This window comes from Belonocnema kinseyi, chromosome 8 (assembly GCF_010883055.1).
Source record: "Belonocnema kinseyi isolate 2016_QV_RU_SX_M_011 chromosome 8, B_treatae_v1, whole genome shotgun sequence".
Classification (NCBI taxonomy): Eukaryota; Metazoa; Arthropoda; class Insecta; order Hymenoptera; family Cynipidae; genus Belonocnema; species Belonocnema kinseyi.
The window spans coordinates 143,022,597-143,040,694 of record NC_046664.1 but is presented as its reverse complement, the minus strand read 5'-3'; the positions used below and the strand labels follow the sequence as shown (position 1 = coordinate 143,040,694).

The 18,098-nt window shown below is 34.8% G+C and overlaps 1 protein-coding gene across 2 annotated transcripts in view; it reads right to left on the bottom strand.

Annotated features, from left to right (window-relative positions):
- Positions 1-18,098, bottom strand: part of LOC117179037 (FK506-binding protein 2) — an 88,341-nt gene that overhangs the window by 31,951 nt on the left and 38,292 nt on the right. For both annotated transcript variants that reach the window (XM_033370659.1, XM_033370660.1), the window contains exon 2: positions 9,197-9,360. In XM_033370659.1, coding sequence (XP_033226550.1) covers positions 9,197-9,360 — 164 coding nt within the window. The remainder of the gene's footprint in view (positions 1-9,196; positions 9,361-18,098) is intronic.

Here is an 18,098-nt window from a genome sequence, read left to right as displayed (position 1 = left end):
CCCCCCCATAAAGCAACGCCACTATCTAGTTTCTAGCTCGGTAGTCGTGAAAAAACTGCATTTACAGTACCTGGCCGCGGGTTATACCAGTTCAAAAGAATGTCGTTCGGGCTCCCTAACGCCCCGCGACGTTACAACGATTATTGAATCAGCTAATTGGTCCAGAGGTGGAACCTCATGCATTTTCCTACTTGGATGATGTAATAATTGTCACCGAAACGTTCGAAAAACATCTGGAATGGCTTTCCAAGGTGCTCCACAACATCAGGGATGTAGTTTTAAAAATCCACTCTGCTAAATGTAAATTTTGCTGTTCCCAGGTACGCTACCTAGGTTTCTTAGTTAATGAGTATGGACTCCAAGTGGATCCTGAGAAACTAGCTCCCATCTTGGAATACCCTTCCCCTAGAAATATTAAGGAAATAAGACGGTTTTTAGGCATGTCGTCGTGGTATCGTAAATTTATACCTAATTTTGCGACGATCGCTGCTCCTTTAACACTACTGTTAAAAAAGAAATAACGTTGGAAATGGGAAGGGGAACAAATTCTCGCCTTTGAGCAGATAAGATCCTGCCTAGCTCAGGAATCAATCTTGTCGTGTCCCGATTTTAGCGTTCCCTTCGAACTTCTAACAGATGTCAGAGTGCCTTGCAGTCATTTGGGCTATACAAAAGTTTCGTGGCTATCTGGAGGGTTATCACTTCACAGTGGTAACCGATCATAGCAGTCTAAGATTGATCCATGACCTCGAAAATCCTACGGGTAGACTAGTCCGTAGGAAACCCCCAGAAAGAATTAACCTTATTAGCCACCCCACACCTTCCTGGTATCTGAGATGATTTTTAGCAGTTACTAACTATCCAGAAAAATTCCCGACTTGGAAAATTGAGGACAACCGACTATACCACTACCGGCCTAACCCTGTGGTGTGCTCGTTAGTACGTGATTTAAATGAATGGAAATTAGTTCCAAGTTATACGGATAGTAAGACCCTTCTCGAAGAAGCTCACGATGATTCCCAGTCAGGTCATCTTGGTACTCAAAAGAACTGGTTGCCTGGTTACCCCAGGCCTTATGGACCAACGTATTGTTGAACAGCCTTGGATCGTAGTCGCAGCTGATATAATGGGCCCCTTTCCTCGAAGCAAAAGTGGATATCAGTATGTGTTGGCAATTCAGGATCTCTTCACTAAGTGGGTTGAGTGTGTTCCCTTACGCTCTGCGATGGGACAGCGAATTAACGAGTCGTTCAAACAACTCAATATCGATAGGTGGGAAGTGCCCCAGGTTCTTTTGACGGACAATGGGATTGAATTCGTTAACAATACTTTAAGATCACTAGTTCAGGAATATAATATCTTTCAAACCACCACCCCTCCGTACTACCCCCAAGCCAACCCCGTCGAGCGGGTAAATAGAGTATTAAAGACCATGATGATATTATATATCGACATAGACCACCGAGCTTGGGATGAACATCTTTTCGAGTTCCGATTCGCGTATAATACGGCATACCATACGACCCTCCAAACTACCCCCGCATTTCTCAATTTGGGTAGGGACCCGAAACCCTTGAACTCGCTAAAAAGACGGAAGGAAGGAAACCCTGAGACAGAACCACAGGTCCCCGAGTTATGTACGGAGCGAATGACAAAGCTGCAAATTATGAGAGATTGGATGATCAAAAACCTAGATCCTGCTTTCCAAAAACAGGCTCGATACTATAACTTGTCCCATAAATTAATTGGTAAGGTACACATCCAAGATCTAAAACCCTATATAAAATCTGACGAGGAGTTTATTTCTGACCCCTAGATGTGACCTGATCGAACCCCTAATTCTGACCACCGTCATGGAGGGTATAGACCCTAAGGACAAAATGATTAGGGACCAAAGGGATAGTCTCTTAATGGCCTGGGGAAGAATCGCCCACTTAGAAAAGAAGTTGAAGAGATATAGACAGGCGAATATTAGGTTGATCCAAGAAAACCTACAAGTCCGAATAAATTTTCAGCCTTACGTTGAGAGGGATAGGGCTCGTAATCGTATGACTGACGAGTGGACGGCCGAAGATCAGACTAGGAGTGTCGACAACCCGAGCTGGCGTTACGTTAAGCCCTACTCTCTTATTGTGCAGGACCTCGAGAGGAGGCATCCCCGAATTTTAGAGGTCTTGGCTACGGCCTAGGAGCAAGAAGAAGAAAGGGCCGAGAACATCGCCAAAGCAAAGGAAAAGTCGCAACTAGCCAAAGTGACATACCAAGTTACAGACGTAAATTCACCAGAAGAGTCACGAAATTATTACCTCCAGACTTACCGTCCCATCCAAAGAGAATTTGGTCTACAGGTGGACATCGTCATACAAGAACACGTGGGACACATTGTGAACTCGTAACCTAAAAACCAGGCGATAGACAGGAGATGAAGAAAGATGCCGGAATCCAGTGTGAAATCTGGACGACTCCCCTTAGAACTCCCTATCCCACCCCCACAAGATCCTCTTTATTAATTGTCCCTCCGATCCCTGCTCCTAGGACGTATGCACCGTCCCAACCTTCTTCAAGAACCAGCATTGGAGAGGCAATTTTATTCCGAGAAGACTTACCAAGACGAGAAAGGAACCCTCACGGAAAGCTGAGGGTCGAGTCTTATAGGGACTCTACCCGACGACGTAGCCGTTCGCATACCAGGACCCCTGAAGGGAGCATCTCTGGAATATCAACCACCGCAAAAAGGGACCCCAATCATCCACAAGGTAGCATCCCTTCGCTCTTCGAAATTAATCTGAGTGCACCAGAGGGACTGCGAGCCGAAACATTGGACTGGTTGAAGGAAGACGCTCGAGCAGGATGCTGAAATTGTGGTATTCCGGACCATTACTACCGAGATTGCCCGAAGCCCCACAAAGAGGATTTCTGTCACGGCTGTGGCGAGCCAGGAGTACGGATTATAAATTGCCCCAATTGCAAATGATTTGGCCCTACCTCGGTCTAAATCCATTTATATCTGATCCCCCTAAGCCTGTGTCCCTATTCCCGAGCTCTCCCTTTGACCACATGTCTTTGAGCCCTTATCCCCGTTTTTGACTCTACACTATTAATAGATCCCCTTTGGCCCTATCCCTTGATATTCCCTTTGACCCTATCCCTTGAGATCCCCTTTGACCCTATGATTATGAACCCTTATCCCCGATGATCCCTTCGACCATATGTGTCCACACCCTTATGTACCCCTGTTTCCTAATATCCCGACTATGACCATTGCTTTATTATTACGTTTGTTAACCTTTCATTCACATTTTATCTCCTTTAATGTAAAATTCTAATTTAATTTGTTTTTGTATACCCTACTTTAAAATTTAGAGTTTTTGTTTATGTCTCACTCTCTTTATTTTGCTCAAGTAATATGAATCCTTTTGTTTATCACTACAAAGAATTGTTAATTTATCTAGTTGAAATAGCTTTGTAACTTAGGATTAAGGGAAATGAATAAATGAGGCTGATATTTATTACATGATTTATGTAGAGTTTCCAGACTACGGTACATTGAGTCTTATCCGGCAAGATCTTTTGCAGTAGTTTTGATCATTTTTTTTAACTTACCTTCGGTTAAAGACCTGTTCGGTCCTCCCCTGAGAGGGAGGAGTCATGACGTTGTAAAATTTTTGCAACTCATAAAATTGCAATTTATTTAATTTTTCGGTTTTTGTTATTATGATTTGAGGGTTTTCAAAAAGACACCTCGGGAATTGCACAGTACTCCACGACTAGCGACCGTAATTATAAGAATATCGTATATTTAAGAATTGATTTCGACTTCTTTTTTTTATTTTTAATATGTAATCTGCGGATGGCTGCTGACTACGAGATTCTTCGAGGGACATCTTGGACACACGGGACAATACAGGAAACATAGAGAACCAGAGGTGTGTAACGATGGGCAACGTGCGGAGCTTCAAAATATTTAAATTTTCCCGCCGTAACATGGACTACCAACCAACGTTTTGACGAGTACGTCATCCCTCAAGAAGACTTGTTGAGATGCCGACTGGATTTGAGGGATAATCTAGACTGTTTCAGAAATTCCAAATTCGACTTCTCCACCTGGCGTGGAACTCTGCAATACTTCTTTTGAAAAGTTTTTATTATTATTATATGTTATAGTGGACTCAGTCGAGAAGTAAAAATTTGCTCGACACGTGGCCATCCCTTTTTTTTCTTTTGTATTGTGGGTTTCTTTTCTTTCGACGACGCAATTTTCTTTCAATGGAGGGGTTAAGTAATCCTCTTTTTTTAAAGTGAAAATTATACTTCCTTTTGTAGTTACCATTAATAATTCGATGGCACATGTTTGAGTCGTCGTTCGATGACTGGGCCTATTCTTTGAGTCAAAATTGTGTATAATGTTTTTCATAGGGGAATAAAAGCAAGGGGTTTTTTTTAGATTCCTAACCGAGTACGGGGAATTTTAATAGAATTCTAAGTCAAAGATTTATTTAGAACATTTAGATCGAGTGGATTACTCTTGTTGTTTGTATATCGAATATAATAATTTTTTTTCAATTTCGTTTCTTGGGATTATCGTTTTTAATATCCATTTTAGTAATGTATGCCTAAAATGTTAATGTGACGGCCCTCTCGCCTTTGCCGTATAACTTGGAGACCCTAAAATGCCCTAATTTATGTTTGAAACGTTTGCCTTTTTGTTATCTTTTTTGTTGTTTTTATTGTTACCGTTGAGATTTTCTTATATGTTTTGGATTACCTTATCATTTGGATACCCTTTTTCCTTTCTCTTGGAATATCGCGTATTTTAAGTTAAGGTTTACGCTTTTAATTGAAATCGGTGAGGTTTCACTTCTATGGTTTAGCCTGAAGCGCTTAGCGTTCAGTGAGGTTCCCCTTTCGCGTTTGGATGATAGATTTCGTATACCTTTACTGTTTCTCACTCACTTTAAATGAATTGGTTGGTCTTTGTCCCAAGCAAGAACTGGCGCCCAAAAATCTAGATTTTTCTTAGTGTTTAATTGTCAGTTCCAAACGTACCTAAATAATCGTCTGTCCTATAGTTCAATTTATCTCATTAGGGTGCCATGTGCGCTACTGAGAGACCATCAAATTCAATATTCCTTGTATTTGAAACAGTAGCGTTAAAAGTTTACTTAGTTTTAAATTATAATAATACAATATTACATGATTAATAATAATAATAATAACTGTAAAACGAGCAAGCATATTTAGATTAGATCAGAGTAGATAGGCAGGGCGGGTTCTGGAGAAATTACACTGAGAGACCATTTGATACAATAAATGAAAAAAAAATGAATTGAAGTTAAGTATAATATCGTTCCAACATAGGGAAAACAGAGGTTTTATTACACTTATTCGTATTACAGTGCCGAAGGTAAATATTATCATATGAGTATTTAAAACACGAAGACGACAAAGTAGTATTCTAAATACAAAATATTTTGAATCAACTATGAAATTATTATTCTTGATTTTTCGTATAGTTTTGTTTAAGAACGCTCCTTGAGTGTTTCCGCCATTTTTCGATCGAGCCCGATTGTCCAGAGCCGAACAAGGAACGCATGACAGTAGCTCCTAATTCAATTCGGTCCAATTCTAGGTTTTACAAAAAATAAATTTAATCATTCTGAGTGATAAAATGTTTAACCTATCTATTAACAAAATACCTGAAGCAACAAATCACTCGTGAAACAGGGCCCAGATATTTGTCATAATGCACTGAGTTATCAAGCAACGCGGCTTTGCCGAGATTTTTGCCAAATATTCCATAATGTAAGTTTACCGTAGGGTTTAGTTGTCAGGGAATGCATTAGTGCTTTAGGTGGGTTAGATTTGAATCTCGCTGTAGCCGTTACGATTTTTCATAGCGATTAAGCGTCTTATCATGTATATATCGAATAAATTAAGTATATAATAATAATAATAATAATAATAGCCTCTGTGGCTCAGTTGATCAGCCACTCGGACTTCACCTCAGAGGTCCGGGGTTCGATCCCTGAGCCGGTACCTCTAGAAATTTTTCAATGTACCTTTACCGAGATTCTGGTGGTTCGGAACCCACCTTAAGGTGTAGGTCCCCCCATCGGGTATTTGACTGCAACCCAGTCCGTCAATGATGGGGTAAAAACCAGGCTTTGTCCAATATGTCTGGGCAGACTGCTCTCATCAGATCACTTGATTGCATTATAAAAATGCGTCCGCGACTGATGATATATACCGGGACAGCCCCGTGCAAAAATGATCAAATAAAAAATCCAACTATAACCAAAAATGCCTTCAACACTGAAATGTATTTTTTTTTTAATAATAATAGATCCTTATTATGTTCCACGAGATATGTACATTATCTTGCAGAAGGAGATGGGCGAGTGGACATAAAAGGCCGAGGTTTAGCCTTAGCTGCTTTACAGCTAATACAACTGCTTTACAAATAATAATCATACTTGTGTTTCCGTATTTACATATATTTAATTTGTGTATCTAGTTCCTCCTTCTGAAAGCTAAATCTTTTGATGGAGCGAGTTATTTTTCATATAATCGTTTGAGATTCTCATATGCTTTGTATGGCAACTTCAAAAGATGTTTTCACTCTTTCGAATAAAATGTATAACTATCGTTTCAACTTCGCTTATTAACTTTGATATAGTGAATTTTAACTTCTCGCAAGTTTTATAAGAGTTAATGCGACATCCTTTCCATTTTTTCAAACAAAAATATTAGTTTTTCCAGTCAAAAACCACTATATTAATTTTCGATACGCCAACCCTGTTTTCCCTGTTTCGGAACGATATTATACTAAATTCTCATTCATTTTTATCATTATTCTAACAAAATGTCTCTCAGTGTAGTATAAGTGCGTGTTTGTGTGTGCGTGGGTGCGTTTGTGTGCCGGTGTGAGCATATGAGCGTACCTGTATATGTCCATGTAAGACTGGCCTCTTACCATATCACATTATTAAATCTTTTGATATGCTAAAGTATTTTCACTGATCCTCTCTAAAGCTGCTTTAGTTGATAGAAATCAGGGCGGATTTATTGTTTATCTCTATTTTTCTTGTAGATAATACATTTAAAAAAAATTCCTTTCTTTTATTTATTTAACCCTTGTTTTGCACACCTTCCTGAAGTAACGCACTTGGAACATGGGATCGTTAACGACCCCAGTGTGAAAAAATTGTTATAAAGAATAAAGTATTAACTATTTTTACTTGACAATTTTTTATATCTTTTTGAATACTCGTTTTAAAAGATCATATCTGTAATATAGCTAAATATTAAATTTAAATGAACAAAACAAATTGTTAAAATTGCATAAGGTTGAAAAATGCCGACCCCAGGCATTGAACGACCCCGAAAAATAAACAACCCCAAGCGAGTTTGAACGACTGTTGTATAGAGATGAATCGACCCAACTCTAAGCTCTATGCCCTAAAAGTTAGTTTAACATCCGAGTTATCGATATATGTTACTATAAACTTGCTGCCCTTATTTTTAGATACTCTAATTTTGCAATTTAAAACGTCTGGGATCGTATACGACCCCCTGTGCCAAACAAGGGTTAATACGCAAAAGATGCATGTGTCTAGTTGTAATTTGATTTATTGCTCCCTTCTAGATAAAAGATTTTAATGAAAAAATTCATTTATTTTATTTATTTAATACGCAAAAGAGGCATCCGTTTAGTTGTAATTTGATATAGAAAGAAGTACCACATTTGGTTGTGGTTATAAATTCGATTTATTGCTCCCTTTTAGATAGAAAATTTTAATTGAAAAAATTCCTTTCTTTTATTTATTTAATACGAAAAAGATGCAGGTGTCTAGTTGTAATTTCATCTAGGAATACGCATGACATTCGTTTTTGGTTATAAATTTGATTTATTGCTTCCTTCTAGATAAACATTTCTTTCTTTATTTTATTTAAGCCCTCAAATAACTTGTAAAAAAAGTTAATGATGATGCAATCTGCTCATGCGTCTATAAAAAGAACTATTTCCTCTTGAGCTCCTCAGTCACAAATAAACCTCCATTCAAACAATTTAACTGGAAGTTAGATATACCATTATCTAGCGAGATCTAGTGACATTCATTGGCGTCTAGTGATGTATTTATTTCATTTTTTTTCATAAAAATAAAATTAGCAAGCCCCAGTGAACATTAGTTCTCAAATTAGCCGCTGTGTGGCGTATTAGGTGCAACGTTTTCGCACAAAAGCAATGAATCATTGAAAATATAATTAAGATATAACTGCAAACCACGAAGTCAGTTTGTCACTGCATCAGCATCGATCAACTTGATTTTGTAGAAAGTGTTTTGAGTGATTAAAAATTACCACAATACTCAACGAAATTTTTCCTTAATATTTCTTATCTATAAGTTTCAAGAATACGTGTATCCAGGTTAGAAGAGCATGTGTTGTATGATTCATGGACAGCATTAAAGTGAACATATTCTAAAGAGAGACAAAATTGTGAGTGATAATATTAAATTTGTTTTAGTGTGTGCTCTTGTGTTTACCATTAAAATCAATCGTGAATAGAGTAGAATATCTCCAAAACTGACTCTAAAGCAAGAAATGGAGTTTCTGTATTCTAAAAACTGTCACATCTGTGAGAAAACGTTTACAAAAAATGACACCAAACATCATGATTATAACCACTTTACAGGCAAGTTTCGTTGCGTAAGTCCTTAGGGCTGTAATGTAAATTACAAATATTCCCACACTGTGTCAGTAGTTTTACACAATATGTCGGAATATGATTTCAACTTTTTCATCAATGCATTAGCAAAACAATTTGAGAGCGAGGTTAAATTATTACCTGCAAATAAGGAGAAATACATTTCATTCACAAAATATGTTGCCGGCATAAATGTAATCCTTCGGTTTATAGATTCATTTCGTTTCATGTCAAATAGTCTTGAAAAATTGTCTTCTTATCTGGTAAATGGTGATAAAAAAATTACTCTTAGACATTAGAATAATCCCGAAGAATCTCAATTATTAATCAGAAAAGGAGTATTTCCTTATATGTAACTACATTGATAATAGAGAAAAGTTAAATGGGCAACAGTTACCAGTAAGTCCTGTAAGAGAACAGGGTGAATGTAAATAATCTCATTAATTTGTTTTTACATATATCTGAAAATCAGCCAGATTTTGTATTTACCTCCGGGTATAACGTTGCTAGCTCCTCGATCGCCATATCCTAATTCTGGCGGTATCACCAACGTCCGCTTTTCCCCAACACACATATCCAAAAGTCCTTGATCCCAGCCTTTGATAACTTGACCAACACCTAGTTGAAATGTAAATGGTTGATCTCTATCCAAACTGAAAAAAAAATATTTTTTTAAATATTATACTATTATTTCTAAATTATATATTTTTAGGAATTATTTAAGTTAATTATTTTGTACTCCTAAGTCTGACTAAAGTCAAATTACATTCTAAAATTCAAATACCACTTACTATACAAAAACGGAACAGTTATGGACTTATATACAGCTTGAAATAAAAATTGAGATTGAACTCCTAACCGCAGCTCTCAACAGCTGCTTTTTTCTACTTAATAGAAGAAAGCCTAATCATTATCTTAAACTAAATATCTCGGTGGAACTCAGTGGAAATTTTTTACATTCATTAAATTATATAACTTCTCGGTTTTTCTTCGAGACGAGTTTAGTAGACTTTACATATTATATTTATCTTGCACATTCTATCAAAATTTAAAATCAATAATACAATGAATTAATTATTTCGCAAGTCATGCGTTTTTTTGCAGTGTCGTTTTTCATTTGTTTTAAACGCGTTGAATGTTACTCGTGAAACGTCCACTTGCAGACTAAATCACGAAGTAAAAAAAGGTCTTTACTTTTAAATTTTTATTTTACATATGACCTGTAATTAATCTATTTATATATATATTGGAAAATTCATATACTTTTTTCAAGAATTCATCTCTAGTTGAAAACTCTTCTTTTCTTCTTAAATTATATTTTTAAGTGATTTATAAATTTCGCCAGTTCAAATTTCATCTCTTCGGTTCGAAAAGTTATTACTTTTCATTTAAGACTGAACAAAAATATATTTTTTCATGAATAATTCTATGCTAAATGAGCATGAAAAAGAATCACAATTACAAAACCAGACTTCAAAACTAACTCTCTTTCCGGCTGATTGGAGAAAAGAAATAATAATTGGAAAGAAGATAGATGAAAAAGTCAACCAAATTCTTTCAAATTCATAGTTTTTTTTTCTTCAAAATTACACTATTTAGTTAAAAATAAATTTTTTACTGGAAACTTAATTATTTTATAAAAAGATTAACTATTTTCTTCAAAATATTTGGTTTAAAACTCAATTATTTGGCTTAATATTCGACTTTTTATTTCATATTTGAATTATTTGGCTAAAAATTAATCTATTGTGTTAAAAATTAATTTGTTTGATAACAATTAATTTTTTAAGTAAACATTTTAATTCAGCTGATAATTCTTCTCTTTTTGTCCAAAAATTTAGTATTTCTTGGAAAATTAACCTTCTTTTAGAAAATATGTTAATATTTTTTAGGAAATTATTTCTTTAGTACACAATTCATGTCTGGGGTTAAAAGATTAACTACTTCATAAAAATACTGGTTTTTGGGTTAGAAATTAAGTGCTTCAACGAAAAGTGTTACAAAATTTTCCGTTTTTTTTCAAAAAACGGTTTTTTGGGGTTTAATATTTTTTAAAATCAATCATTAATGATCAAGATTTTGCACACAATTTCAGTAAATTGAAAACTTTAGATTTTTCCTATGAGGTGCCGCAATAATTACATTTGCTACAAGATATTACTTTTTTACTCAGTGAAAGCAGTCGAATAACTTCTTTCAAGAATTGCAAAATGCTAACGGTGCAATTGGCAACGGTTTAATGTACAACATTTGTGATTTTTTATTATATTGGGGGTTGAAAAAGAGAGTGTTCCGGATGTTATAAGGGAATGAAACTTTTTTTAGTACCTTAGGACACCAGGGGAATTGGTTAGGGAATTTTTTGAACATTTTTTACAATTTTTATTATCTTAGATTCCGGAATAGATAAGATAAAGTGAAGCCTGAAATATAGAGTATGTTTTATTACTTATGCTCCGATAGCCACTAACACTTTTGTATGCGCTAATAGGAGGGGGAAACGTGTCTCAACTCTACTTAGCGGATCTCTACTTTAAGTAATGTTACTCTATGCAACTTAGGCGACTTCAACAATTTTCGTGTTACTGACGAGCACCGGGAACGTCAAATAGTAAATATGGGCAAATAGTAAATATGGACCAAAAAGAAAATTCAAATTTTTTAACTAATAACTTTTTATCAAAATTAAAAAAGTTAGAGGTTTTTCAAAATTTTCGATACCACCTTTTTTCAAGATTTGAAAATTCTATCGACAGTTATTTCTAGTAAACAAAAATACGAAAAATGTCTCCCTTTGACGTTTTGTTTTAGAAGAAAAATTACCAAACTTTTAGGGTTTTCAAAATACCGAAAAAACAAACGAAGAGACATATAAAGCCAATTAAAGCGTTCTATTGAAAAAGTGCCCGAGTCGAAATTTAGACCCTAGTTTGAAGTTGCAGCTCCTTATTACAACCTGCTTTGACGCTATTTAAACTTATAACCCCTGCTTTAAACTTTTAACTCGTAAAAAATGAAACATTAGAGCCTACTTTGAAGCTGTAACACCTCTCTCAAGCTACTTTGAATTTTTAGAGCCTACATTTTTATAACTTAATACTCTACTTTGACGCTGTTGAACCTTAACTTCAATAATGACCCTACATTAATTCTTTTGAGACTACAATGTTCAAACTTCATGAAAATAAAGTAAAAATTATTTTTTACTTAGGTTAATTGAACTCACTTGCCATCTTAATTAATTAATGTACACTGTAATTATAAACATTCTTATTAGTTATTAATTAAATTTGTGAATTAAACAGTCGTAGGTGATTGAGAATCACAAGAAATTATAAGAATAAAATATTTTCTATCGCTAACAAAAAATATTACGTATGAAATAAAAAATTTGAAAAATATATTTAAATATATATTTAATAATTATAATTATATTCACAGATGGTCATTACATTTTTCTTACAATATTACGCTAAATTTATTTGTAACATGATATTGTGGAGAAAATAATTTTTTTCCAAGGAACAGTAAAACTTTTCCAATAGTTTGGTCATTTTTGTTACTAAACACTAATAATTGAGAGTTTATTAAACATTTTTTAGAGGAATATTACTATTAACGTGTCTACAACTTGATTTAGGAGGAAACAGCAATTCTTTTTCTTAGAAAATATTAACTGTTTCAATTTTATTAAATTATTTATTCATTAATAAGAACAGCCAAAAGTATGAAAAATAATTGACTACTCATCTCGAATTTTGAGACGGCGAGACAATTGGGTATGCAACCAGTACTGTCATTGTCAATATAAACTTATTTCCTGATGAATATTAGACATAAAAAGATATTTTTATTGAAATCATCAAGTTTGACATTGTATTCATTTAAGTAATAAATAACACAGGATCAAATTCAAATAAGTAGCTCCAAGTTCTTTTAAAGCGTATAACGTAGAATACTTCTCAAAAATAGAACCAACATAGTAACAAAAAGGGATCAGTTTTGTTGCGGAGCATTTTGCTCTAATGAATCCGATCATTATAATCTCAAAAGTCGATCATTCACTCCGGCCGATCAAAATGCTCTTGAATTCGATATCATTTTTGTTGCATATCAAAATGATATTGATTTCGGTATCATTTTGAACAGTTTTATTTGCTGTGAATGTATATTGAACACTTTAAAAATCGTTTCACATATTTAACGACACAGAAAGTTAAAAAAAAGTAATTATTCAATTAATTTCCTTGGATTTAAAAATATTTTGGACCTTGAACTATTGGACAAGTGCTAATGATTTTTATAGAAGACATCCTAACGCGTTTCTTTATAGCTGAATCGGTTAGGGCGTTAGGCGTTTGGTAAAAACTCAGTGCATGCGTGCGATCTCGGGTTCGTTTCTTAGTACTTATGGATTTTTCAGTGCACTATGCTTTAGACTCATAATCAACAAATTGTATTAACAATATGTATAAACGAATAACTGCGAATATCCTTGACATTTATATCACTGATATTATTTCATTTTTTTATGATAAATAACAAAACTTGTTTATATTCATCCATTATTGGTGTGAGATTATAGAGAACATACTTTGATGCCACAAGTCCTACAGTAGGAGTTTGAGCTTTTAAAGAGGGTTTAATTTATCTTAAATACAGGCCCTACTTTGACGCTAAACGTGGAAAAACGACCGATTTTGGCTTATTTAGAACCTACTTTACAGCTTTCAGCCCCTACGAAGGGGAGATACGGCTTCAAAGTAGGAACTATATTTAGACTCGGGCGAAGAGAAGAGAAACGTGACTTTTCTTATATTTTGTTCTATTCGTAAAAACCAACTCCATATTGTGCACAAAAAAAAACTTTTCTTCATTTCGATCAACACTTTTATATTAAATATAATACATTTTTAAGTAACTCGTCCTGGGATTGCTTATTAAGACATTCCAAAATAAAGTACAAATTGTATTTATCGTGATTACTTTAATATTGGTTTCTTATTTTGCATTAAATTATATTCTTAGCTGAGCTGAAACATGTAACATTCCAAAAAATTGATATCATTAGAACTGATAATATGCATGAAAATTAAAACATACTGATTCTTATTGGCTTGTTTGTACATACAATTTTTATGTTTAATCTTGTTTTTCACGATTCAAGAAAAATTACGCTTCGTGTCAAAAAAATAAAAATATTCGTAAAATATTTGTAAATCCTTGTTCGTTGAATAAATGCTGTCTCATTTATTCTCGTAGCTTGTCAGGCGGGCTCATAACATCGACATTTGATGAAATTCGCGAAAGACATTTTTCGCATAAAACTAATACCTTTTCATTATGCATGAGAATGCAATTAATTTTTTTTGTGATCAACATTTGAATTTTCGATTTTTAAAACAAAATTCAAAAACCTAATAACAGAATAATGTAGGGCCTTGGAAAAATAACGTTTTTCTCTTCTTCACGTTTGTCCATATCACGCTTTTTTTACTTCAAATGTCCATTTTCGTTTGGTTTTTTGGATTTTGAAAATCCTATAACTTTTGTAATTTTAATTTTATCCAAAAAAGCCATAAGGATAAATTATGCATATTTATGTTTGCTATAAATACGTGTCGATAGAATTTTGAATCTTTGAAAAAAGTGGTCTCGAAAATTTTGTCGGATTAAAGTTAACTTTTTTGACGGAAACTACTGTTAAAAAAACAAGAATCCAAGGACCAAATTTGGACAACAACGAACAAAGAAAAACAAAAAATCCTATTGTAATCTGAAAAAACCAATAAAAAAAAATTTAGACAAAAATAAAAAAGAGGAAAGAAAATTTAGAAAGCGGACAACCACATCCCCTTCCTTCTCTTTTTCTTTCTTTCCTCTTTTTTATTTTTACTATCATCAAATTACAATAAAATAATATTCAACGAAAGAAAAAGAGAAGGCAGGGGATGTGGTTGGCTGCCTCCTCATTTTTCGTTCCTCTTTTTTATTTTTGTCTGAAATGTTTTTTTTTTCAGATTACAATAGGATTTTTCGTTTTTGTTTGTTCGTTGTTGTCTAAATTTGGTCCTTGGATTCTTGTTTTTTAATCTTTTTAATAGGAGTTTGCATCAATTAGATTATTGGACGTTAAATAGGATTTTTAATTTGGATTTTAATTTAATTTAAATTTCTTAAATTTTTATTCACTTTTGTGTTTGAAATTCATATTTCTGGTTTCAAATTAAATTAATTTGGTAGAAAGTTGAAATGATTGTTCAGAAGTGAAGGATATATTATTTAAAAATGAAAGGATTTAATAGAAAATTATTGTGGAATTTTCTCGGCCAGCGACATAGCCAGGATTTTTTCGGGAGGGGCTTCGATTTTTTTCCGATGGGGGCTTCGGATTCATTTACAGGCAAAGAGTGGGGGAGAAGGTAATTCATTAATGAAAGAACTTAGTTTCGGGGGCCCAAACTCCGCCCCTGCCTATGCTACTGTTCTCGGTAAGGCTCGGGAAGCTCGCGGCGAGCTTCTTCAATGCAGAGGATTCGAGTAGCGTCCAGTCTCGTTGCGAGTTCTCTCGGCAATCAAGAAGCGCGCTTTTGAGTTTTGCGTTGCGCATTGCAAGGCTTCGAGGTTCACGCTGTTCCCTTTTCTCAAGTTGCTCAACCATTCCGACATGAGACTCACCGAGATCACTTCTCTTCTTCTCACAACGAAACTCGTGACACCAAGTTAAGTGACTCTACTCGAGGACTGCGGAGAGAAGAGGTTGGCCTGCCTTCCGAGACTCTTTGGCTCGAGAAGAGAAAAGGGCGAGCGACGCTGGGCTCCCAGTCCCTGCTTACCTTTAATAAAATTACATAATTGTCGAGAGGAATGAATTCTCGAGGAGCCGACAGAATAAAACAATGAATTATGGTATAAAATTCTGTCGCGTTTTACACAAATTTTAATTTGATACAAATTATATATTTTTACATGCTCATTTTTCCTAACCGAGCAGAGTCGGTAAAGAAACTTTCTGCAGAACTCATTTCTACAGATGTCGGTAAGGTATACTTCCTCCAGTGGTGCCATACAGCGGGCGCTTTTAGTACCTAACCATCCATATTTCTACAATATTTCCTATTATACTGCTGATATAACAGGAAATATGGAGGCAATATTCCGTGTTACTAGGGGCATCAGTCCGATTATTTAATACCCATACCTCATACGTGGCATCCCCTGAATGGATGCCGTGCAAGAAAATGAGCATGCGTGTGATGCATGCTCCAGCAGCCAGTATCATATCAATACAGAAAATATTAGGATCTTCGTATATTGAAAAGTAGATATGAGTACGTGATATAACATCCCTACTAAAAATTCCTATATAGGTTCCTATATAGGATACTATATAGGAACGTACATAGGATCCTATATAGGCCTGGATAGATGTGTTTTTTGCATCCGTTTACAATACTGATAAGTTACTGCGATTGTAGAGAATTCGGCTAGGGCTCATTTTTGTTTTTTGCAACCATTTATTTAATCTTACAACATTTTAATGAATTCATTCTGTGTTTTTTAAAAAACTTTTTCCAAATTAAGATGGATTTCAACAAATTATTCTTTTGTCATTTGTGCACTTTATTTTCTTTATTATTTATTACTTTTGAATATTTTTTAACCTTTTTCAATATATGAAGACCGAAGGTATTGAGCCCTTTCTGAAATAAGTGAAATTAGATTCTTTGTTTCACGTATTTTAAATTATTGTTTAGGAACTATTATTTCGAATAAAAAATTAAGTAGTAAAATATTCTAAAACAATCCAATACATTAAAAACTGCGCGGTTTATGGAGGTATTTTTATTATAGAAAATTTAGTTTTGTCACCAAGGTTATTAAAGCATTTTTGCACTTCACTTCTCTTTATTCTTTATTACCTTTGGATAGTTTATTGAGGTTTAAAAACTTTTTAATTTGCCTTACTGACTACTAACTAATCATCAGCAACACGTTTTCTTTAAAGAATCATTGAGTTCAACAACTTTGGTTTGAAGATAATTAAGGCACATCGTACAACTTAGTACGATGCTGCCTTAAAATACTTGGTCGAGATTTTGTAATCAAGACCCAAGTACATCCGTAGCAAAATAAGTTAGAGCGCGCGTTAGAATACACAACTTTAGATAATATAGGTAGGGTTCGAATCCTCAGTGAGTGCGATTTTTTTTCGTTGAGAAATCGTCCCGAATACAAAACACATCGGATCCTAATTAGATCTACTTTGCAAGTTACTTCGCACCTGCTAGAATCACATCCTACTAAGTTTCATTTTAGCTTCTAATAGACATTTTTACTAGAGGAGTACCAAATAAGAAACACATTAAATCCTATAAGATCAAATTAAAAAGTTCAAAATTATCAAATACGAAACCGCACAGAAACCGGATTCAAATCCGATTAGGTTCCACTTAGAAGCCAATATCTCATACGGTAAGAGTGTCGAATAAAGAACACATTATATCCTAATAAGATCCAATTAGGAAGTTCACAATTACCTAATAGAACACCACATAAAACCAGAAACAAAAAACACTTTAGAAAGTAATAGGACTTGAGAGAAACCACATTCTATTAGGTTTCTATAAGACTTCTAATAGGCATTTTACTGGGGATGCGCTTTTCAGGCTGTTGAGGTACCGAAGCCAGTAAAGGCGCTCCCCCTACAGAGGAGCATTTTTATCTTGGGATGAAGCTCATACTTAGACCTGGGGAGGTATGCGGTTTATTACCGTCAGGACTACAGAAGCAGCTGCGATCGGAAAAGGATTTCTAACGCGCCGGGTTTTTCTTTACAAGTATGACAATATACGGTTCTTTTTGAAAATCAAATATTCTTTGCTCGAATTATTTTTTGAACTTTCACTTCTAAAAATTCTTGCAATAAGAACCCTAATATATGTCAGAACGCGGATATCTCTGGCAGGTACAGTAGCGACTCTTATGTATTTTTAGATTGATCCATGGGTTTCGGTCTCGATGTTATCGATCAAATTGAGAAATGAGTTTCACCAAAGATATTAGGTCCTAGATACGGTACAGATCAGTGGCAGGGACGGCCGATATATATAATTAAAAATGCGTCATAAGGACAACCGTAGGATTTCGCCGGGAGCGGGTGCTAATCTGAAAAATTGCACCCGCTTCCAGCGAAATCGCGGTAAAATTTCAGCCACAACCACGTCTCACAACCGTGAAAATAGGTGGTTACAGTCTGTAAATGAATCAATAAGACGATCCAGCAAAAGCCTCGTGCACCCTAAGAACACGGAGCGACCCAAGGACAATCGCCTTCTGCATTTTTCCCGTAAGTGTTCTAGCATATTGTTGACACGCAGGGATGCTTTTT